The sequence below is a fragment of the Rhyacophila brunnea genome, unplaced genomic scaffold (assembly GCF_057557595.1).
Source record: "Rhyacophila brunnea isolate RB1 unplaced genomic scaffold, BYU_Rbru_1.0 scaffold_11, whole genome shotgun sequence".
In the NCBI taxonomy this organism is placed as follows: Eukaryota; Metazoa; Arthropoda; class Insecta; order Trichoptera; family Rhyacophilidae; genus Rhyacophila; species Rhyacophila brunnea.
In genome coordinates, this window is record NW_028232763.1 from 24,900,313 (window position 1) to 24,925,392 (window position 25,080).

General features: G+C 35.3%; 1 protein-coding gene across 1 annotated transcript; it reads left to right on the forward strand.

The window, feature by feature from the left end:
- The first annotated feature begins 1,344 nt into the window (after positions 1-1,344).
- LOC147078520 (uncharacterized) lies at positions 1,345-23,544 on the forward strand. The gene is made up of 8 exons (XM_085960189.1): positions 1,345-2,043; positions 2,504-2,679; positions 5,566-5,659; positions 8,688-8,871; positions 12,339-12,673; positions 16,024-16,195; positions 20,747-20,876; positions 21,657-23,544. Exons 1-8 carry the CDS (start codon positions 1,669-1,671, stop codon positions 21,937-21,939), a joined length of 1,749 nt encoding a protein of 582 aa, XP_085816315.1. The 5' UTR covers positions 1,345-1,668; the 3' UTR covers positions 21,940-23,544.
- Positions 23,545-25,080: the final 1,536 nt, after the last annotated feature.

Sequence of the window (25,080 nt, forward strand, 5' to 3'; positions counted from 1 at the left end):
GTGATCATGTCGAACTTTCGTAACGGTGTGCGCGCGCAGCTCTCAATTATTGTACCCTCTACTAAACGCGCCAAAAGAAGTATAACTTCAAAAATAATATTTGTATCAAAACCATTTTAATAGGATGTACCTATGCCTAAATTTCACAAAACAGTGAAATAATTTGAATGACCAATTATATTTACCTAATTTCAATTATTTTAAAATTAATAACCCAGAATAATTATTTTGGATGGTTACGAATATTCACGACTTTTCCTGCAACATTTAACATGACAGTTTTTTTAGTGGTTTTTACAAACGCAATTTATTCCAAATGTGTTGGTTTCAAATATAACTTATTCCAAGTGTCGGGAACAAAAGTAACTTATTCCAAATATAATATTAGAAAAAACATTCTTTTAAGAACATTGGCATAGTTTTTAGCATTGAACTATCCATTTCAAAGTGTAAACTACAATTTTCAACAGAAATAACAAAAAAATATGTAAAATCAACACCGTAAACAGTTTTTTGGTGTTTGCCAACAATTTGTAAAAGTGAAATACGTTGTTTTGAAACTACACGCCTCAATTACTATATTATAGTATTACCTCTGTTTAGGTTTTAAGCATATAGGTATTGTCGGGATCAATTTATTATATTTTGATCATTCTTAGGGTGAGTATAATAATATAATCTAACTCAAATATCGTAGAACCAACAAAAACTTTTTTATAATTCGATTACGTAAACACCAGCTGACCAGTTCAATTGATATAGATAGTTCACATTTATTTTAGTTGTTAATAACATTTTTTACATGACAAAACTATTCGGGAAATTAGGTACATCCTACTTAATTTTTTATGAAGGGGACACAGATTTTTGCGGGTGAAGCCGCTTTGACACGATCCAAGTACGATCCAAGTTAACTTGGACCAAGTGCACTCGTATGAGACATCTTCATACTAATTATTCCTATCCAAGCTAGCTTGGATGAGTAGAACGTGGTCCAAGTAGCTTGGATAGGAGTAATTAGTATGAAGATGTCCCGTACGAGTGCGCTTGGATGGCGCTCGGTCCAAGTGTACTTGGGTCGTACTTGGACCGTGTCAACGCGGCGGCAGAATTTGAAGTTACCTACGTCACTGAATCAAGTTTAATGGTAGGTAATACAATGATTGAATTGAATTTACGTAATTAAAAACTTATAAAATCTGTATACTTTATAGTGTACCATAGTGTCTATAGTCAATATAAGATTTCAATATTTGTTGCTCGATGTTGCTCAAAAATGATATCGTACTATGTAACTGTTTCGTATCGTGTATTCGCAACTTAAAGTAATGACACTAGATTAAAGTAGTCATTGGTACTATTGGTACTTGGTAGTCATCATAACATTTTTATACATTCATTGCTCATAACCTCAGTTGCTCAATAAATTAATTGAATGTTTATGTGAGCGGGTTTTTTGTTGTTTTTTTATTAGTTTTGTGAAAGTAATCAAAAGACTGCATTTAACATAAAACGCAGGCGATTTGTGTAGAGAATTTATTGTGCGGAAAATGAATCTGAAACAGCCAATTATTCCTCAATATATTATTATTTCGGATGTAAACAAACTACTTACAAGTTTCATGTTCGGTTAATTGTGTTGGATATTTCAATACGTGTAATGTCAAAATGATAAAATATTGTTTGATAGCCTGTACCATAGTTATGGTGTTCATCGACGCAGTCAAAACAAATGAATCGTGCAAATTTGGAGCCACTACGTTATGCAAAAATAACACGACATCGACATGTAATTTTAGCGAACATACAACTGATCTCAAATATTTTTACAACGAAAACAATGATAATGCCGAATACACTGTTAATTTCATAGCTCACGAGAATGGTTGTGGATTTGATAATTATCTCATAACTGTTGATCGGATTGATGCTGCCGAAAATGAGAAGGATTGTAATTATAACACTTATAACAGAGATATTATTGTGTCAAAAAAAATTCTTCACTTTCCAGTTGATACTCAAAATCATTCTAATTGCTCTCAGGTAAGACTTATCAAATATTAGAACAGTGATAATAATCATTGTTAAAAAAAATATGTACCTAGGTGTAACGTGAAATGTCAAAATTATACTGTTTATAGATCTCCTATTTAAGTAGGTAGTTATTTAGATTTTTAATTGAATATTTTTTAAGAACAAGCCTTATAGATACATTATTCTTTAATCTGAGGATACTAAACTTAATTATGATTTTATATTGAACATTCGTATATTATAACATTTATAACAGTCATCAAATACCAACATGTTTTTATATAATGTTTATACTAGTATCACGTTATCTGTAAAATATTTACCTACCTACCTAATAGTTTTATTTACTCTCAAAAATTCCCAATGTTTTTCACTGACATCAGATAAAACTTTATTATAGTAGGTACAACAGATATATCAGAAAGAAATACATACGTATAATAAATTTCTGATGTTTTGTTTGTTTTAGTTTAATCTTTCATTCTGCATGAAGTATTGGTTCAGTGGATGCTATTCAATAGCCATCACTCCAAAACTCGGTACCAATTCTCGGCAACCTGTCGTCTACATCATCTGGCTGACAAATAATTATACATTATCAGATTTTGACACAATACGCCCCAATTTTACTCGTTTCAATTATGGGTAAGGTCATATTTATTTTGTACTTATAATATAAAAATTAAGTTTCTGTGCAAGAAATATTGTTCGTTGTATTATTTGGAAGATTAGGTGCCACCGACTGGACATTGGATAACTAAACAAAGGACATTTGGGCGCCACACAGATGAATGAAATGTGCGAAAAATATACTAACATTACGATTTGAACCACTAAGTAGACAAGGCGCAATAATGTAAAGCTTTCACATTCCGATATTGTGCAATACATTGTATATACACCCGATCCTCTTTTTGCACGGTTTCGAAATAACATGCTTTAAAAAAAGTACTGATTATTTTTTATTTACACTGATTTTTTTGCTTTAATACGGTTTAAAAAAAACTAAAAAGAATAAGAATACGTGAAAAATTGCATTGTAATGGACCGCACGCCACTGGTGCATACATATGTTGTCACCGAAAATCGCCCAAGCATATACACGTACATACATGGCGCCACTAGTCAGTCACTTTGGGTTTGATACGAGAGACGCGCCGCGTGCTTCGGCAAATATTTCCAGCGATGAGAATGATTTTTCACCAGCGAAAAACAGCATTAAACGGGCACGTTTATTGTCAAGTAGCGTAGAATGAATGTATTTCTCTATGCTAAATTTAATTTAAATCGAAAACTATGGAATTTATCTATAAATAAATTCGATTTATTTTTGAGTTCAAGAATTTCGTATTTTAAGTACAAATGGAACCTATCTACCATTTTTGTATGGGCACCGTATCTTTTTTTACACGGTAGTCTTTGAAATCTATCCCCCGAGCAAAAAGAGGATCGGATGTACCTTCAATATAATGAATGACCAATAACGAATATTGTAAATATTAGTGCCTGTACACCTGCATGGATTGACTTGCACTAATAGTGTGTATTTTAAACTATAGCGATAATACTTAACTGTTTACACGTAAAAGTGCTAACTGTCTCTCCAATCTCATTCTTCCAGCGTAAGCGAGACGCAATGTCACTATTGTATGGTGCTATTTGACAGATTCAGACAGGTTTGAACAGCTCCATAGATAATCGCTACTGCGCATGCGCACCGCTATGCAAGAACCAATTATTGCGTGAAAATTCAGAAGCGTCTGAACTTTTTTGATCCTTGCATGCAATCTTGCAACATGCACATGGTAATACATGTTAATACATGTTTACACGTGCATTTTCGTGTTATAGCTGCGATAAGATACACAGATACGTCAGCAGTATTACACGTGTAAATGGGTTATATTATTATGTAATATTGCTGTACTTCAGTGTGCGATTGAAATGTGAAAGAAATCATCATCATGAGTCTGTAACAACAAGAAATGTTGCTTTACTATAATAGATATATAGATAGTTAAATTAGACTTGCTTGTCTGCTTGCTGGTTCAAATTGTAAATTATGTGTATTTCTTCCGTGCATTTTATTCATTTGTACAGCGTCAACTTGTCCTGTTGTCTTAGCGTCCAGTTGGTGAATCAACCCAGACCCATTCTATTTAATGAAATTTTAAGATCCCCAGACTATTGCCTACAGATGTTTTGTTGTGTCTCAGATTAATAGGGTGTCTCAGATTATTACCCTCCAAACTTCCGCTGTTTCCGTTTACAACCATTTACTAACTAGTCGAGCGTTCATTTCTTTTATTTTTCGATTTAATATTACATTATGGCCGGATAATCCGCATGCCGAATAAACGTTATTGAATAAATATATAATCATTACAATATTTATTTATAGGGAATCTCTTAACGTGGAGGGTAAACAAATAAAAGTAAATGGTTATCGTGATAGTATAGGTGCCTACCTACCTACCATATAATTATTATGCATAAATCGATTCCAGCACAATCATGTGAATTGAGTTGTTAAAAATATAATAATATATTTATTAGATTTTCATGAATCTGCGTCCGTCTGATGTGTATTTACTAACGAAACTCTTGAATTCGAAAGCGTCGCCGCTTTTACGAAATTTGCGGCATTGTAGATTAGCTTCATCTACGAAAGCAAAGTTTAGTATAAATAAAGCAGTCATGATTGAATGAAATGAAGCACCAGTTATAGGATCAATTGTAAAATAGATAATACCATTAGATAATAATCAAAATAATTCATTGAATCATAATGAAATACGGAAGAAAACAAGTACCTTTGACAATTATCAACAAACGCAGGCTGTCAGTTGCAATCTGTCAAACATCGACTCTGGCAAATTTTGCAATTGGTTCGCTAAACTTATGGTAGAGGGGCATTCTGTGCTCGGATTCGGCGAGATGCTTATATACAAAATCTCCATGAACGCAATTATACGTTTCGCACGCCATCTGGCGTAAAATCGCATTTGAAAATTTGGGATGAACAGGGTATAATTTAAAAAACATCTTACATATTATATTATATGGAAATACCGTTGAATATTGTGCCATTGAAATCAGCCCGATTCCGAACATGCTAGAATCCTAGGATTTTTGGATTATGATTTCTATAATTTGTGTTAAAAATAGTGTAATTTGGGGAAAGCGGTTAAATTCATAAATTTTAAATATAAAAATCTATGAAATAAGTAAGATTCTGAATGTGATTTTTGGAACATAAATTCATATTCTGACATATTGCCGGTCACTAAAATAGTTTTTTCAAAGTCAAAGTCAAAGTTTTAATGGTTTTGTCTAATCCCAGAATTTATTGTGAGATTACTAATTCTTTAATCCGGGATTTCAATCCTTAATGCTCATTAGTTTCACCTAGATTAAGACTCGTCATAATCAATCCCACTCAATCATACTGTATGCTATTTGCTAATACATCTGAGGAATAATATGTCGATGCTTTTGCAAGATTGTCACATAAAGTTTGTTTATTTTTAGAAATCATATTGAACTACATTGGCTTTTTGAACCTCAAACTATCAGAGACGTCAATGCTGAATATTCTATATACTTATACCGAACTGATGACAATGTAAGTTTCATGAAAAGTTTATTATTACAGCCAGTGATTTTTTTAATCATTCATTTCATAGACATTGAAATGTACATGCATATTATGTGCAGCTAGAATGCGACAGGTTTCACTTGAGGCTTGGTGGCGGCGCTTGTGTTGTGGGAGTATTGCCAGGATTGGAAGATATTATTCCCCACTTTCTTGATTTAAACAGTAATTGGGTCCGAAAGCCCCCCCCCTTAAACGGAAGAAATACAAATTATTTAGGTAAATAGAATCTCTTATTCTACGTGAGGACCTCATGACTGAGGACCGTGATCCGAGGCCTCACACCTCTTGGCATTCTACAACACGACAGAGCGGGCAACACAAACGATCCTAATAATTATGACTGTTAAGCCATTCGCAATAACTCGTAAGCCAGGTGTTTATCACTAGACTCTAAGTGCATCTGGGTATGAGGAATGTATCTCCAAAAGTGCAGTATTCCGCAGTTGAAGCGACGAGAGCTATAAGTAGTAGGCGGGATAAATATGGAAGTAAGTGGCACCGAGTAAATTTTGTTGACCCCAACCCCTCCTGCCATCTTAAAAATCAATAAAAAAATATTATGGAATTCTTTTTGAAATGGAATACCTCCCAAACCATTTTCCTGCGTAGGCTTATTCTATCCAAGACTGCAGATTTTTATCTATTATTAAATGAAACCACTGAAAAGGCAATCATTAATCTATGTATTCTTCTTCATCTTCTTCGGCCATATTCGCCCCTTAGTTGGAGCATATGGACACCACGCGCCGCCTCCAAGAATCCCTGTCGCTCGCCAGTCTTCTTGCTTCGTTCCAGGTCAAACCAGCATCCCGTAGCTCCGCCGTATACACTATAGATAGTATTTAGCGGCCTTCTAGGACGCCGTAATCCGGTCGGCTTGAAGAACAGGCAAGCCAGGTTGAGGTTCTCTTCTGGCATCCGCAGCACGTGGCCGAGCCAGGTCCAACGTCGCTTCTTCACTCTCAGTGTGATGAGAGGCTGCTTGGTGCGTTCTCTTATCTCCTCGTTGCTCCTAAAGTGATACCACTGCACACCCAGTATTCCCGTCGCAAACATCTGTTTTCGAAGCTCAGTATACAGATGCTCTGAGCCTTTGTAAGGTGCCATGATTCGCTACCGTAAAGCAGCACCCTCAGAATGCAAGCGTCGAATAGGCGGCATTTGGTTTTGACCGAGTACAATCTTGAGTCCCAGAAATTCCACATCGAGTCGAATGTTGCTCCAGTCATTCCCATTCGGATAGCGAGCTCTTTTTGCAAAATGCCATCTCCTGTGATATGTACCCCCAGGTACTTGAAGCTGTTGACGCTCTCGATGTTTTGTCTGTCGTTAATCAGAGGAAACTCTGGATCAGGACAGGTGCTATTACACAAAACGTTGGTTTTCTTCGTGTTGATTTTCAAACCAACGCGAAATGAGTTATGCAACCTGTCGATTGTCTCTTGAATGCCCTCGATTGAGTTGTCGAATTGGACAGCGTCATCGGCGTATTCAAGGTTGCATAGCTTCATCGTGGGGGTAACAGATATGCCTCGGTCGGGTAGTATAGTATGAAGTCAAAGAGGATGATGAAGAGAAACGGGGCAAGGACACAACCCTGTCTGACTCCGGTCGTGACCCCCGAACCATTCCGTGACAGTGTCACTAATTCTGACACAGCATTTGCTATTCTAGTGCAGGCATTTGATTATGGCAATGATCTTGGAAGGGATCCTGTATGCTCCCAGTATCCTCCAGAGGGAGGAGCGGTGCAGACTGTCGAAAGCCTTCTCATAATCCACAAAGCAGCAGGCCATAGGACTGTTCAGCTCATGGCTCTGCTGGAGAAAACATCGAAGGTTGTGGATTTGGTCTGCACACGCTTTTCCAGCTAGAAACCCGGCCTGGTTTTTCCTGAGGACGTGCATTATTGGGTCCCTTATTCTCATCAAGAGGATGTTTGCCAAAATCTTTCCCGGAACACTGAGTAGTGTAATGCCTCGGTAATTGTCGCAGTTAAGAGGGTCACCTTTTTTTTTGAAGTGTGATGATTTCACCGTTCACCCAGTTCCTTCGACAGCGCTCTTCCCACACCTTTGTGATCAGATGAAACATAGGGTGCAGGATTGCGCTCAAGCTCTACTTGAGGAATTTAGGATGAATCCCGTCTCCCCCCGGTGCCTTTCCGTTCTTGAGCCTTTACACAGCCGATTTTATCTCAGTGTGCGTGCTCACTCCGCAGAAATGATTCAGAAATGACTGTTTGGCGATCACTGATCTAAAGTAAGGACCTCATCGGTTGTGTGAATGGTTAACAAACATTCTTCATAAAAGAAGGTTAGTCTAGGAGCGATATGAATCCAATTCTTCAAAATAATCTTTTAAAATAGCTTTTAAGCTTGAATAGAGTTAATCTTTCTTGTTGTCAAATTTTGTCAGCAGAGAAAATTAAGTCAACATTTTATCTGTAGTACTGTAGCTAATCAAATATTATGTTTGCACCTATAGCGATTGTGAATGATAAAAAACCTACTGCCATTTTTGGTTTTGTCAAGTAAATAAATATAGACATATTTTTATTCGTTAAAGTCTCAATTACATTGAGCTTCTTTACGAGCTGGTTATTGGCGAATTTACAATCTGCCTGTAAAGTCGCCCAGTGTAATCATCTAATAAGCTAATAAGCAGGTTGTAAACACTCTACCGAGAAAAGTTGAAAGCCGGTCAACTTTACACGCTACGCGCCGACGTGTGGGCCTACTGCGTCTGCGTAGTAGCAACCTCCCGGAAAAAAATTAACTACGTTCTGTCAAAATAGTCGCTGGCTTGTGGTTTCTCAGCGAATGGAAAGTTTTGTGAGTAATCATCAAATCGCAGTAGCTGAATCGCCTGCTTTTAAATTCGCCAACAAACAGCTCGTAAAGAAGCTCAATGTAATTGACGCTTAATATTACCTGTAATTCTGTATCTGATCTATTTTTCATCATATTGCATATATATATTTTTAATTTTACAGAGTCTTGACACACACTCTCGTCCCGTAGAATTAACAAAGAATTGTACGTTGTCAGGGAAAAGGGTGGTCTGTCAGTGCTATGAACCGCAAGGAAATTACTCGGTACGTTTCACACTGCTGGATGAGTGGCGGTGTAACGTAGAAGGTGGCGTTTTTCAAGCCTGTAATTGGATAGCACCATTTGGTAAATACACTTTATCATCATTCAGGCGCCACGACCCTTGGCGGGTTTCAGTCTCAATAATACAAAATAATCATACATAAATCACTTGGACTCCGAAAACCGCCCCAACATAAAAATACCCATATATGATTGTGGTTTTATTATTGACAAGGAATATATCAAAACCTGAGGTGGAACTTGATGTTTTGAATGAAATGATTCATTTGTTTAGCTAATAACTTAGTGTGAGGCCTCAGTGCCAGCGTTCGGCGCAGCGTTGAGCGTTGTGCGCAACTCAAACGTATAACCAAAAAAAGACATTGTTTACGAACATTTTCACACACGGTTATACGTTTGAGTTGCGCACAACGCTCGACGCTGCGCCGAACGCTGCCACTCAGGACGTACACTTAGCAATTAGCTTATTTTTGTTGACTTTATAGTCAGAGGGGGTGAGGTAATATTATTTATCACAAAGATATTTTTGGGTTATAACCAAAAAGAGATCCCCAATTTCTGATTAGAGCAAGCGCAAGATATTTCACATTTTTGTCATATTATGCACCTGATATAAAAAAAAATACACTGGGAAATAGAGTAAGGTCAGGAAATATGGACCACCTTAGGAAATTTAGAAATAAAATTAATATTTAAAATAAAATCTGTCGATATAATTTACACATTTATATATTTTACAATTCTTACACAGATAACTTTACACAGATTTACTTTTTACTAAGGCATGTACACTTTAAATTTTATGACACTGGAGGTGCAGATTGCTTCTTTCATTAGTAGTCCTTCAAGTATTTGAATGATAAATAAGTGTATAAAAATAATTATTTTTAACTTTAAACTTGGATACATACATAGTACTAAACTATAATATACAGTACACTCTCAGTAATCCGCCGCTCGATTATCCGACAACTACTATGTATAAACCGCCGTTATTTTTACTAGTTTACTAGCACAAAATCAAGCTCTATAATTCGGCAGTATTCGATTGTCAAATTCAGTAGTGCTCCGCGTACAAGTATACAACGCAGATGAGACAGGTTTATGTTGGAAACTTCTCCTTCGTAAAACGTACGTTCATCGCGAAAAAAGTAATGTACCAGGTAGGAAAGTGCCCAAGGACCGCATCACAAATATGCCGTGCTCCAATGCAACCGGGACACAAAAAATTAAGCTTTTGGTCATAGGTCATAGAAAGCCAGGAATCCTAAGCCATTCAAGAATATCTGCCTCACTGAACAACTGGTTGTGTCAAGTAATTTACTGTTTAATATTTAGTTAATAAACTTAGTTTATAAATATGTATAATTTAGTAAATACATACTTGATTTTGATTATGAATAAAACCCTAAATTGCTAGTACAAATTTCTCAAAAAAACTATTTTTACGAAATACATGTTTTAATTTTTACCATATTTTGTATGTATGCACTATAATCCGCCGTTTTCACTAATTGGACACTTGTCTGGTTTTTGGGTTGGCGAACTACTGAGAGAGTACTGTATGTTGAAAAAAAATGTGGTGTTATCTTACCTAAAAATAAGATCAAAATCACAAATATTCGGTGTCAGTCACACATGCTTTCTAGTAGTGTGACGGAAACTGAATAACCATGTCAACACACTACAATCGTCGACATGCAATACACTCTGCTTAGGTGACGTCATTCATTGTAAAAGTATGTGGGCTGTTCGTATTAACCGCCTGTGCCGTATTTGCCAACATTACTCTATGTGTTTTCACTATGAATACATCTTGTAAAATGTATTGAGAAGAGGTTTTTGCATACTCGTAAAAGTTTCATATCTCAAAACGTAGTTTCCAGAAATGTTCCATACCAGGTTTCGAACTGACGATATCTGTCATGCGAGTGAGACGATGACATATGGGAATAATTTTTATTTTGAAAACAAACAGCTAATCAAAACTATTGGTAGCGATAAGACGTGTTTATATTATGAATTATCTAAATTTTCTATAAGCAATTATTTTATGACATCGTGCATTATTAATTAATATTGTTTTTATTTGGTTTATCTAACTAATGATCTAATATATTGAGGAAAATCTTCGGAAATGTAAATTATTATTACATTGCATTGCATATTTATCCTTATTTTGATTGATAACAATTTTCGGCTATGACAATGTTATCAGAACTTTCCAGTGGTATAATTAATAGGTACCGACCATTTTCTTGGAGTTTTACTAAGAAAATGCCACATCGGTATTCATTCAACTGGTATTTTTTTAATAAATGGAAATATTGTGAGTTAAACAATATTTTACTTCATATTAAGCACGGACCTGCGCAGAGGCACACTTACTTTCGTGCGCATATTTTTTTTTTCTTTCGACCATGTCCGATCCTAATAGGATCATATGGGCCTCCACAGAGTAGAGGTTTGTATTAACAGATTTTGTTTTTACGAGAAATGGATGTCAGCCACTTGCTCAACCTATTAGGTCCATACCCTGACACACACAAATTGAAAAACAATATGTGTACTTGCCAGACCCAGGATTCGAACCTGAGACCCACGGCGTGATAGTCCAACGCTTAAGCCGCGCGGCCACCGTGGGTGTAAATTTATTTTTCTATTGTTAATTATCGAATAATAATTGGACTTATTGAATTACTGAGAATAGAATTGTTATAGGTAAATTAAAAACCTAATTTCGCCAGATTTGCTTTCTCAAAAAATGACAACACAAAAATCTTCTACGCGCGACGTGACTACAGTGACTTCCTGTTATCGCCGAGATCTTGTTGTGTACGGGCTGTACCCTACTTAGTCGATCCTGTACTGCCCGAAAACAGCCGAATCCAAAAAAGTTAACGTTTATGTTGTTATACTATAATAATTAATACACCAGAAATAGAAAATATCTAATAAAGTGGACACAGATATGAATGCAAATTTGAAAAAATGCACCCTTGTTGCAATCTGGGTATAATTTTTTTTCAACCACATATGTCATCAATGTATTATATTGTATGTGGTATTATTTAAGCAGACATGTCGGCAGAATAGGTCAACAATGCTGTATAGAAATGAATAAAATGATTTTGCAATATGCACCTTTATCTGTATTCATCTGTTTACAAATGAATGAAAATTTTATGAGACGTCATTTTGTAATCCCCTCTTTGAAATCCCCCACTGCGCCGACTGGCTTCTATGGCGGAGTGGTCGACAGGCGAGCGGGGGCCTATTGCAACATTCAGTGGTTCATATTTGCGGACAGTGGCACACGGGGGCGATCCACACATGTGTTAACATTGTTTACTATATTATAATGCCTGTTTCAATGCTAGCAATTATTATTAAACAAACTGCGAATAGCTTTTGCCGTACCCATGGTGCCACTGTAGAGAGATTATAGCAATCTTTATGTGCGAACGTTCCCAAGTGTGCAGGTACAATCAGATTCACGGTTAATAATAAAAACCATTTAATTTTTTCAGAGCGGTATGTATATGTATCCTCGAATTCCTCGCAAATTCCCTTGATAGCCGCTTCTGTCACACCGAATAACTCATACATTGGGATAATTGCCGGTTCAAGCATTTTATTGATATGCATTGTGTCCACAATCAGTTGGTTTATTTACAAGAAGCGTATGGTGAGACACAATTGGAACCAAAATAACGGAAGTCATCCTTGTCCCGATGTTCAATGCCAGTTAAAGAGCAGTCCGCACACCAAAGGAATTTTCTTGCTTTACGCCCGTGATTGCCAACTTTTTATGGAGGCTATGATCGAATTAAGAAATATTTTGGCCAACTTGACTGGATGCAAGGTGATTATTTTTATTATGAACATATTTTGGTAGGTAATATATTGTATTAACACTTTACTTGGCTATTATATCACACCCAATGACGTGGTGTGATATAGTAGCCAAGTATTTTGAATCACATGCCACATTGATATGTCTATACACATGCAAGTTTGTCATATAAAATAAATTCGATATTCAATTTTAAATGTCTCACAGGTCTATCTTGCATTAAAGGTCGATCATAAATTTTCATAATAATGTAATATCTTTTCTTTGAATGAATTGACAATTGTTTTGAAATATCTCAGATTTTGTTTTATTTATTTATCACCTTAACAAAGAAGTCATGACAATGTGAACAGTGGATTTTATCATAACCTTTTTTACATAAGTACTACATTTTAAAACTGATTTCAATAACAAAATTCATTTAATTGACTCCCCATAGTGACATACCGTCGCCGTAGGATTGGTTTGTCGAATAGACCAAAAATGTCAAATGTTCAGGAGACAAAAAACAAATTTCATTATCCAATATTTAAATACATGGAGTTATTAAAATTGTTGTTTTTACCGCATATGAATGCTGTATTCATTACAAATCAATTTAAAGAAAAGGATGGTTCTGGTCATTGCCGACTCAAGTAGAAAGCCGATACATTCACAATGACTGGTCCTAGCTTTTCCGCCCCTCCAGTTGTTGTCTATGGATGACCTGTCATTGTTCTATAGAGTGCTCGTACTGACGCGTCTGTCGTGTTCACACAGGGAATGGTTTGATTTGGATAGATGAGTTACATGATAAATAATACACTAGCATTAACACACCTTCTACAAATCTAATGCATATATAGAACATGCTACATATTTTTTTGGAAATCGATATTACCACCGGTTTTTGTGTGAAGGACTAGTCTGACTTTGACAGCTGATGAATAACAGGAATGTATATTATTTATAAATAACACTGATAGTTAATATATTTGATGTGAGATTTTTTTATAATTCAATTTGAAACGAGGGAGGGCGAATCAATATGTCAAGCAATCTGGGATCTGATTTTGACAGCTGAACAGTGGACCACTCGTTGCTTGTGCAAAAAGATATGCTCAGGCTTTATTAATCTAAAGACGGCGTTGTTCTGGTCCATTTAGATACAAAAAATCATTCTGCATTAAAAGGTCGATTTTGCCAAAAACGGATATTCGACAAACCAATCCTATAGCGACGATACATTGAAATGCTGTTCTATTGGATGATGACAATTTGATGATTTTTATCAAATATTGCCGGGTGCTTGCCATACCCACTTACTTTGTGCATGTTTCGCGGTAGGTAAGGTATTGATACATTAAAACCTTCGATGGTGAGTAATTTGGTCCGTGAGTGTTTTGCAAGATGATCAAAAATTTTTAATACATTTTAACTTGATAAACGAGCGAGACAATATGACCAACATTTTGTAGAAAAGCACCACCCGAGTAAGGCTGACTTTCCATTATTTCTTATGGGGAAATTCACTTTGATAATATATGAGAGTTTAAAATACAAACACGTTCTCGGAACGAACTATGCTCGCAATCCACATTTTTACTGTACAATTGTATCTCACTATGTAGCCACTTATACGGTATTTTGCTATTATGGTCTTTTTAATTACAGCGCAATTACGATTTACGGTCCAGTTTCTCTAGGTATATATATGGCAAAAAATACTCTTCTATATATTCTTGACATCGGGAAATATTATTTTGTCCGTAAAAATATATGTATTTAATATAATATGCATAACAAAAATTTGAACTTGGAATTAGTACAGTAAAACTTTGTTAATACGATTAACGGGACCGAAAATCGAAAAAAAATTGAAATTACGAATTATGAAATGTATGGAAATATTAAAATTTAAAAAAAAAAATAATTTTTGATTTTCATCAATATCGTTTACGATGTGCCTATCAAATTTCCAGTGCTGTGTGTTAATGGGTCATAAAATGTCAAAATAAGTAATTTATGATGTTTTATGAAAAATCTGTCACAATTTTCAATGACTGGCTCTTGAAATAGTGTACTTAATTACAATTTATTGAATATTTTTATATGCCAGGACGAAATTTGAATTAAAGGTTTTTATATGAAAATAATGTTATATATAAATAAAAATTTCGAATTATCCGTGTTCTTATTAACGAGGTTCTACTGTAATATTTGAACATTATCATGAACCATAATCGTATCACTCGACAAACGATGCATAACTAAGACTAACTCAGGCGACAGTTGACCTCGAAGGGTTTGTCAAAAGCGCTTACTCATTTCACACAAGGAATAAACTTTCTAGTTAATATTGATTATGTAGAATACATTTATTTTGATAATGGAAATGTAATTTTGAAATAAACATATTAGTATGTACGTAATGCGATTTCAAGAGTGTTTATAGTCAGGCCACGGCAATGACATATTAAATGGACAACTCACTTCATACCGGCGCGCACGAGAAATTGTGCATGAAAGTCATTCACAGATGTATAGGTAGATGTCACGTGACCATATGTCGTATCCATTTCCATTATGCGATACAAGCTTCGAGAATTTTTAGTAATATAACCTTTATTGTAATGGCGTATTAGTGTCATGACTCATTGCATTAGAAACAGATTCTCGGTTACTTACGACTTCTCGGAGATTACACGCAAGTGAGCCCAGCACATCACAGGCGACTGTCCAATGGTTTCTGTCATTCAATTGCATTGAATAAACATTCATCAATATCTTAAAATGGCATTTTATAAATAATAAATAATACTAACACATGAAAAGTGATATCCCATCTTTCTTGGAGTGTTTAGTAGATTTTTTTTTACAATTTTTAACTAGGCACATTGGCATTTTGTAACACAATAATAACGGTGGAGTCGAAACCTGACAGTCAGAAATTTTGTATGGGCACACCCAGCGGTGTCGCCAGACCGCTTGCAAGCAGAATGTTCATTTGAGCGTAGGATACCGATATTAAAATATGAATTTCGCCATCCGGCAGACCCGACACAAAGTGAGTGTCATTTTATTTTCTAGATGCTTCGTCCATATTAATGTCATTGGGCCACGGCACTAAATTGCGAGTTACTAGCACTACTTACACTTTTACCGGACTAGCGCCGCGTTCGAAATTCACAGTTCTTTGTGCCACGGCTTGACTTGTAAAATCGTTTGGATTTATATGGAAATAAATGATTTCCAGAAACGTATCTTGGCCGTAAAGCGAGGTATCAGTGTAGTCATATCTAAAACAATATTATACATTGTTAGGACAGGTTTCGGTTTAGTTATAATGTATATTTCATGTACCTATTGTAAATTTCTAGGTTTATGATTTATTCGATGACAGTCTTTTCAATGAGATAGCTGTGTCACCAAATGAATTCGTACAATCGCTCATTCAGGATCCAAACATTAAAGTTGTGGTAGTCGCCTCGGAGTGTGCTGAGAAATTATACCAATTCTTAATGAATTACTACTCTCAGCCGATTAACTCTGGTAATTATTTAAATTTTAAGCATTGCATTTTTTGGTCGTTTTATATTGTGTATTATTGTGTATATTCATTAACTTTACATTAACATTAACATTAAATATGCCACAAGCGTGTTTCCGCACTTTACAATTCCGTGGCCATAGAATATGAGTATGTATACACGCTGTACTTTACACTCATTATACGGTTTATTGTCTTAACTAATTTAATATATTGTACACACAATGCCACCTTTGAAATATGTAATGGTGAAATACTTCACGGAAATTCAAGGTTTTATGATATACTTATAATCAGAGCGTTGAAGTGGAGCTCGGAGCAGAAGCACGGAGCACGGAGCAATGGGATTTTACCCGGAGCACTGAAAATTTGTAGTGCTCCACTGCTCTGGATGTTTCTTTTATTATTATTAAACTTTCGTCCTAAAATATTCTACATCACATCTACGTTAAAATATATATGTCCTATTATATTTAACACGAAGACAAATTCAAGCAGCATGTCGAGTCGTATCCAGTATGCGTGTCGAGCCAAGTGTCGAGAGGTTATTTTCAGTACTAAAATTAATTCTAAGTGAGAAGAGACAGATAATGAAATACGATTTGCTGTTGGAAATTTTGTTTAATAGAATTAATAATGAAAATGATAAATAATAAACCTTGTTTTAAAACTACTTCTTTTTTTAATTTTTTAACATTTGTATAAGTACATAATATTATATTACCTATTAAACAAACCTAAAGCGGAGGTGGAGAAAGTATTAGGTCCCGGAGCGGAGCAACTCAAAAATGGGACCGTTCCAATCCTTTGCTTATAATATATATTTCGAAAAAAGATATGTTTTCTATACTTTTAGTGAAACATCAGTAACTTACCGGAAAAAAAATAGCAAATATGTAGTCAATGTCATACCTTTTAAGACTTGTTTCTATAGCATCATGTTTGCATTTATCCATACAAACATGATGCTATAGAGATAAAACATTGTATAGTTTTATGTGTACAATTTATGAAGGCAATATCATAGATGTAATAGATACAGTCACTGCTTTCGTTTTTTTAGACCTATAGATCCAAATCTACATAAATTTTTGTTCCTACAGTCTCAATTATTATCCAATTAGGGATTATCTATGCATGAAAAGGACAAGGTTTCAATGTTTTACTAATGTAGATGATGATTGGGTCAAATTCTGAAAAAAATGAAGAGGCTGGATGCATTAATATACTAAAAAAATATATGTAATAATGGATGGCGTGCTGTGGAGCTTTTAGCTTGTTGACCGCGGAGCATTTAATTACCACATTTAAATAACATGCTAATTATATTGAATGGCCAATGAGGGCACAACAGGTATGCCGTCTGCGTGGAAAGGATTAAAGAAGAGCATTTAAGCTGAGACCGTTTTTTAGTTTTCTTTCACTAAAATAAATATTCTTGCTTGAAATCTCTAATTTAAGAGCCCGTTTAAAGCTTTTCCTTGCCCAAACTAAAAATTTCCTGCATATATTCCTATAGGTTTCTTTTAACTTTCATTCCCTAACACTTTTTGCACTTTTTTTATAGCGCGATGCTATTTTAATTCACACTGAAGACAGTATAAATGCATCTATATTAAGAATATGGAGTGTATTGTATTTAATTTGATGTAGATACTAATGCGGTATAATAGCGCCTGTACACGTGCATGGATTTACTGGCAGCAACAGTGTGTATTTTAAACTATTGCGTTAATAACTGTTTACATGCAAAGATGCTGACTGTCTCGCCAATCTCATTCTTCAAGAGTAAGTGAGACGCGATGTTGTCATTTTATATTACTATTTGACAGGTAGTGAAGGTTAACCTCAAAATGAGTCTCTGCTTGGTGTAGTTCGTTTTTTCACCGGCAGGTTTGCCACTATCGTTCTACTGCGCAGGCGCAGATATCGAACAATTCCAACTGTAGTGTGAAAATTTAGAAGCTTACGAACTTTTTTGATTGATGCATGCAATCTAGCAACTTGCATGATAATACATTTTTACACATGCATTTTCTTATTATGGCCGCGATAATACGTACTATCAGCAGTAAATCCGGGGTATTACATTAATTTTTTTGTGCTAGGTGCTAGATTAATACTTGGGTATCATAATGTCTGATTTGGCGGAATGGAAAACTATTTTTGAATAGTTCGTGAAGTTTTGGTACCTCTCCAGAAGACTTATTTTTTATCAATTGGTTTAAGTTTTTACTACCCGTAATTATATGCTTAGCCATATTCAGTGTCCATGTTGTTTATGAAATCTGGGTTCAGGAGTACAGTAATTTTAGCCGAATTGTACCTATCGTTTCACCAGCAGGTCTATTCTTAACAGTTATCACTTTAGCACGTTTCAGTTATTATTATTGGTTAAAATTAGCACGTTAGGAATTCTTTACACTAAACGTGATAAAACGGTTACCGACGGCTATCTTTAATTCTTGGTAGACGTCGGTAAAATTTGGATATGTTCGTGAGGGTTGAACCCAAGCGGATGAGATCGAACACGAGTGGATAAAGCCGAACTAACGCCATCATCGGTAATGCGCCGAGCCGGAGCCAACCCTAATACTATACAGGTGGACCTCGACTTACGAACGTTCGACTTTCGCACAATTCGCTATTTCGCACATTTTAAAAAAATCGTTTTTTTAAAACGTCGCGCTAGCCGTGGGGTTAAGATATCCCCTTCTTGCTCGCTCACAGGCAAGTGCATTTCTTGCGTCACTTGCATCCTGCTCGCACCAGTCACTTTGCTTGTGAGCTAGCAAGGATAGGTTTAGTCTTGCGCAGGAGCGCGTGCGGGCGTGTGATGTTGTGCGTTTTGCTAATTTTCTTCATTTGAAATATTTCACCCTAAAAATTTATAAACATGAGTGAGAAACGGAAAAACTGCAGTATTGATACGAACAAAAAGAAATCAAGGACTTATAAAATTCACATGACGTTCTGATTGCGGTGAATCTTTTGCTTCAATCGGACGTTCGTATGATACAACCAGGTCTACTACGATATGTTCAATTTTGAAAAATAAAAATAAAATTAAGGAATACGTTCAAAATTGTGGTATTATCTTTAAAGGTTGTTTCCAAAGGACACGGCATAGTTATGGATGAAATGGAAAAATATTTGTCATCATGGATCAACGACCAACATCAGAAAGATGTCCCTCTGAATAATTAAATTATTCAAGCGAAGGCTCTTAGTTTCTACAAAGATTGGAAGGCTAGAAAAAGAAGATTCTAACACGATTTTTCAAGCAAGTAACGGTTGGTTTATATTAAATTCACTGGAAAATCGGCTGATGCGGATAAAGATACTGCAAAAGAATTTATTTCCTCATTATCCAAAATTATTGAAGATGGAGAATATTCCTCTAGGCAAATATTTAATGTAGATGACACAGGTTTATTTTGGAAAAAATGCCTAGTCGTACATTCTTATCTAAGGAAAAATCAGTTGCCCCTGGGCATAAACCTTCTAAAAACCGATTGACATTGCTTCTTGGTGGAAACTTGGCTGGTGATTTAAAATTGATGCCAATGTTAATTTATCAACCAGAAAATCTCCGAGCATTGAAAGGGAAGGATAAAGAATTGCTTCCAGTAATCAAATAAAAAAGCCTGGGTTTACTGCGTTAATATTAAAAGATTGGTTCACTTTACATTTCGTGCCAGCAGTTAAGCAATATTGTAAAGTTAATGATTTACCATTTAAAATATTTTATTTAAAATAAGAAAAAGAAGAGTGGCAAAGAGTTAACTCTTGATAACTTTTTAAGGGAAACACCCGCAAACCCCACTTAAACATGTCTCTTAAACATCTTATATTTACTTGATAAATAAATATTTCAAAATACCCACAATTTAATTTTTTTTTACTTCCCTCTACTTTCGAACATTCAACATTCACACACCTTTTCAGGAACCAATTATGTGCGAAAGTCGAGGTCCTCCTGTACTAGAGATGGCGCTGGCCAAACACAAGAATTTTGTATTGACATATCAACATAACCTACAATTTTATTAGTCATGTCATGTGGTTTTGGTTCCCGAATATCCAAATGCGCAAAGTTTTTTCAATAAACATTAAACCTTTAAACCTCAGACAGTCAACATAAGCTACAATTTTACCAGTCATGTCAGCCGGAAAAAAGATCTTGACATAAATTATTTTTCGAATATCTTGCATCTCAATTCTCAATATGCAAAATTGACGTACTCTGTCTCGTTCTCACGTTAGCACACCCGACAGAGGCGTAGTTAAAAAATATCACCTTTTGACAGTTCACACGGTTAATTTTTTTACATAGTGAACCGCCGGAATACGTAAAGTATATATTTATCACAATTAGCTCTTTAAGAGATATGTTAGAATAAGCCTGCAGGAGAGCCTTAATTTATATTTTAATGTAAAATTAACACTCCCTTTTTATATTATAACCAAACTTATATGTTATATTATTGTTATTATTTTAAGTTCTTCCGAAACACTATGCGGTTGTTATAACGGTTTATGAATATTTTCAGACAAGGAATGTATACCGCTAATGCAGTCGTACTCTCTCCCGAACTGGCTGGACGGTTTGGTGATTTACTCTCTGAAAATGATTTCTTTTGATGTTAGTCCAGCACCGTACCATAAGTTCTTTGTTATAAGGTTAGTACACTACTTTGTTTTTAAACACTAAACGTAAGGCCTGAGTGGGAAGCGTTTGCAGGGCGTGGTGTGCAGCGTGCATGTCACACACGTGCTAAACGAATGCGAGTGTCCTAAGTGTGGAGTATCAATGGGAGCTTGCGGCAGAGCGTGCTGAAAAAATGTTAAACATGTTTTTAAGAATCCTATTAAAAACTATTAATACTATCGACCGAAGGTACTTGATGGAGTTCGAATTTAAATTCTAATGGATTTAAGTTTTGTACTATTCCATTTAAGTCGTTTTGTTGCGACCCAGGTTTTGCCTTTCGGCATTTTCAGGCACTATATGCACTCACCAAAAGGTAAATACATGATGACAACGAATACAATTAGTTCTAACTTATATAATAAATTAATACAATAAAGTTGGTAAAAACTTTATCACCTATATATTAAGTTAAGGACCACAATAAAAAATATAACAAACAAAATATGAATAGTTAAAGTGTTTGTAAAAAACCCCTATCAATAGGCATATACATCGTCAAACCTTAATAATAGATCATTAAATAATAATCAATAATACTACTACATTCAAGAGGTGTAAAATCGTCAATACTGGGTAAACAATGGCAACGAATTGTGAATTTAATGGAGTTAACTAATGAGATATATCAATAATATTAGTCTTTAAAAAGCTATATTAGACATATATTCTTAAAGAAGCACACACAAGATTTTGAGAGTTTGAGAGCTTGGTGCATATTCATCAGCGTAATGTTTTTGTATTGTTTTCAGGATACCAAAATTCGATGGAAGAAATGATTACCTGTCCCATATAAACCCGTTCAAGCGATTCGACATCCCCGATGGCCTGGACATATTAGTGGACAATTTATTGCTACATCATTCTCAAAATAGCATCATTGTCAACAGTGATAATTGTCCCGTAGGGAAGGTGTCATTTTATCCAGATACTAAACGGGAACAGTTGATTGCGGCTTTGAAGAATCTTTATAATTTTGCTCAAGATAACCCACGCTATCTGATGACTGACATACTCAATGAAAATTATGTGTGAATTTTACATCTCTGGGATTATAAACATATGAAATATCGTAGAACCATTTAAAAAGAAAATCTAAACTGACATGTTCTTCTGTAATGATTAATTCTCATTATGAGGCAAAATTTTTGGTAAATAGTAATTATTAGGTTTTTTCGGGCTAGTGTTGTGAACAGGTTGCTGATGATTTGGCACAAGCAGAAAGCTGATTTATATCATTGTCTATCTCCACATCTGTTGGAATTCTGTTTCTGCTTGCCTGTTGTTGGCCAGACAGTTAGAAATGATCTGAAATTGATTCACTTAAATCTTGGAAAATATTCTGTTGCCAACCAACAATAGTTAAAGTGTCAGATGATACAACAAAAACTTTATTTATGGTGTAGTGTGAATACTGTTTTTTGTGGAAAACTTCTCAAAATTACCCATTCCAGCAGCTCTATTCCAAGATAACACTTAGCCGGCTCTCACATTTAAACTCGCCTCGTCTGCCGCACAGTCATAAATCAACCCTTCTAGGAACGCCGTTCTGATGTTGCATATAAAGACCACACCCACCTACCAGCGACAGTCGCGCGTACCCTCTCGAAATATATATATATTTGGATGCGGTGACCGGCGAACCGGTTTAGGAACGACCAATTCATAAGTGTGCGTATGTGTTCTGGCGTCTTCGACTCGCAGCCCAAGACGCATGCGATTTGTTCATAGCAGCACTAGATGTTTTTTTTTTCAAACTAAAAAGTCGCATTCGACCAATCTGCGGAGCTCCATTTGGAAACGTGTGTTTTGTGAATAACAATGACGTCACATCGACATATTCGACACGTTGCAGACGAGACGAGTTTTGATGTGCGAGCCGGCTTATACCACTTATAAAATGTTACGACACATTCCAAGAGTTAACAATCTCAAGGTAAGAATTGTCAAATGTAAACAAAACTAAATTTTAGTAATTTATTATTACTTAGTTGTAGCCACATGCTGTGGACTACATTTCTCATAATGTTTATATGGGATGTTTGTTATGTCGAATGCTTGCAACTCACTGCGGAAGTCAGTGAGTTCGCTGCTTATAGGTGCGAATGTCTCCATACACGCGGTCCAGACACTATGATACAAGTGGTGAAGACTTGGGCTGCAGCGACTGTAGCGACTTGTAGCAACCAGTAGAGTTGGGTATTTCCCGAGAAAATCTCAATCTTGAGATGCAGGATTTCCCGAAATTATGAAATTTTGAATTCTCGAGATTCGGGATTTCCAGAAAACAATTCTTGAGATGTCGAGATAATTTAAAAAATCCTAAAATCAGTGTAAAAACAGTGTCTTTTTATTTAAGTAAGAAGACAAACAAATAGAAGTAGGAAAACAAATATAATTGAAAACATTACTTATTAAAATAGAATTTCATAAAACACAGACTGTCAATGGCTGCGTCTGACAATCGCGTACGCTATTGAGACACAAAATTCCCTGATGTTGAAAAATTGCACTCATTTTTCGACGTTGGCATGTGATCAGTCGAATAGATTCTTTATAGAAATAACTAAAATCACACAATCGCACACTTGCACATTGTTTGACACACTCAAACTCAAATTTTGTTAATTTATTTCAATTAAAAAAATCGTTTTTTCAATTAATATTTGATAATAAAGAAATGTTAAAAATTTCAATTCTTAAGATTCGGAATGGAAAATCTCGAAAATTTCTCGAGAATTCCCGTCGGGAAATTCCTGAAACCCAACTCTACCCACCAGTGGCTACAACTGTCGTAGCCACAAGTGGTTATGTCTGTGTATGGCCATACGCAGCCAAAAACATCCTAAATAATTGAAATACAAGAATACAATAATAATGCTCTAGTAGCCACACAGTACGGGTCCAGACGCGTGTAGTGTAATGTGACATGTAATGTAGCGCTAGTTGTGTGGAGGGCAAACGATCTCGACGCGAATCTTGTTGTTGCTCGAGTTTTCGACATTTTCGCCTTTGTGTTCGTATCAAAAACCGACAGCCAATGGATCAGCGCGAACGTCGCTACGAGCATTACATGTAAGGATCGTAGCTATGTCCATACGACAAATTTGCGTTACATTACACGCGTCTGGAAGCGGCTTTATAATCAACAACCTATCCTGCCAACCCAGATGTGACTTTTTAACCACTGTGTTCGAAGTCAATTGATCTAACTACATTATATCAGTAGATAAATTCTGAAGACTGATGGATTTGACTTTCTTATAATTATAAGAGAATCTATAGTTAAGAACCATTCCCTAATATATTTCTCATTCGTATTTGTGTACACTATGTACAGACTACGATGTGCGGATGATGTAAGGAATATTGCGGTGCTCATTAAAATTATTTAGGTCAAATTTTAGTTATGTGTTTAATTTATCTAAGATAATAATATTAATCTGAAAACGCGAATCAATCAATTAAAACAGTGATTAGCAACTTTTCTTTTCACCAGGGCCGAATTAAATATCAAAAACTGTTTGGGGGCAGTATTTATATCGCCATCCTCGAACCATGCTGTAGTAGGAAATTGTAGTTTTGAAATATTAAATTCAAATATTTTAGCATCTCTAAATCAATTTATAAAACAATGAATAGGGTATTTGCTGGAGGTAAAGATAATTTCCTAAAATAAAAACAATGAAACCACATTTTTAGAACTATCAGCTGACATCTGATGTGTAGATGTAGTAGGTAAGTTAAAAGAAATAAGTTTTTGAAACACAATTAAACTGTAATATTTTGACCAGTCCACGATGGCCGAACGGCTTACGCGTCTACTTATAATATTGTAGGTTCCAAGTTTGAATTCTGAGTCTGGCAAATACACATATTGTTTTTAATTTGTGTTTGGGGTCAAGAGTATGGATCTAATTTCATCGGTTGATCAAGTGGCTAACATCCATTTCTCGTAAAAAAAATCTGTTAATACAAACCTCTACTATTAGGATACATGATGCAGTTCGATTATATTGCTTTAGGACATTGAAAATATATTATTTTTATATTACCTATCGTCACTGTATATTAAATACCAACTATGTGGTGATTTTGATGACAATGAGTTATTGATACCAGTGATGAGCATTTTTTTTTCTCTACCTTATGTATTATATCACTTGTGGAAAGATC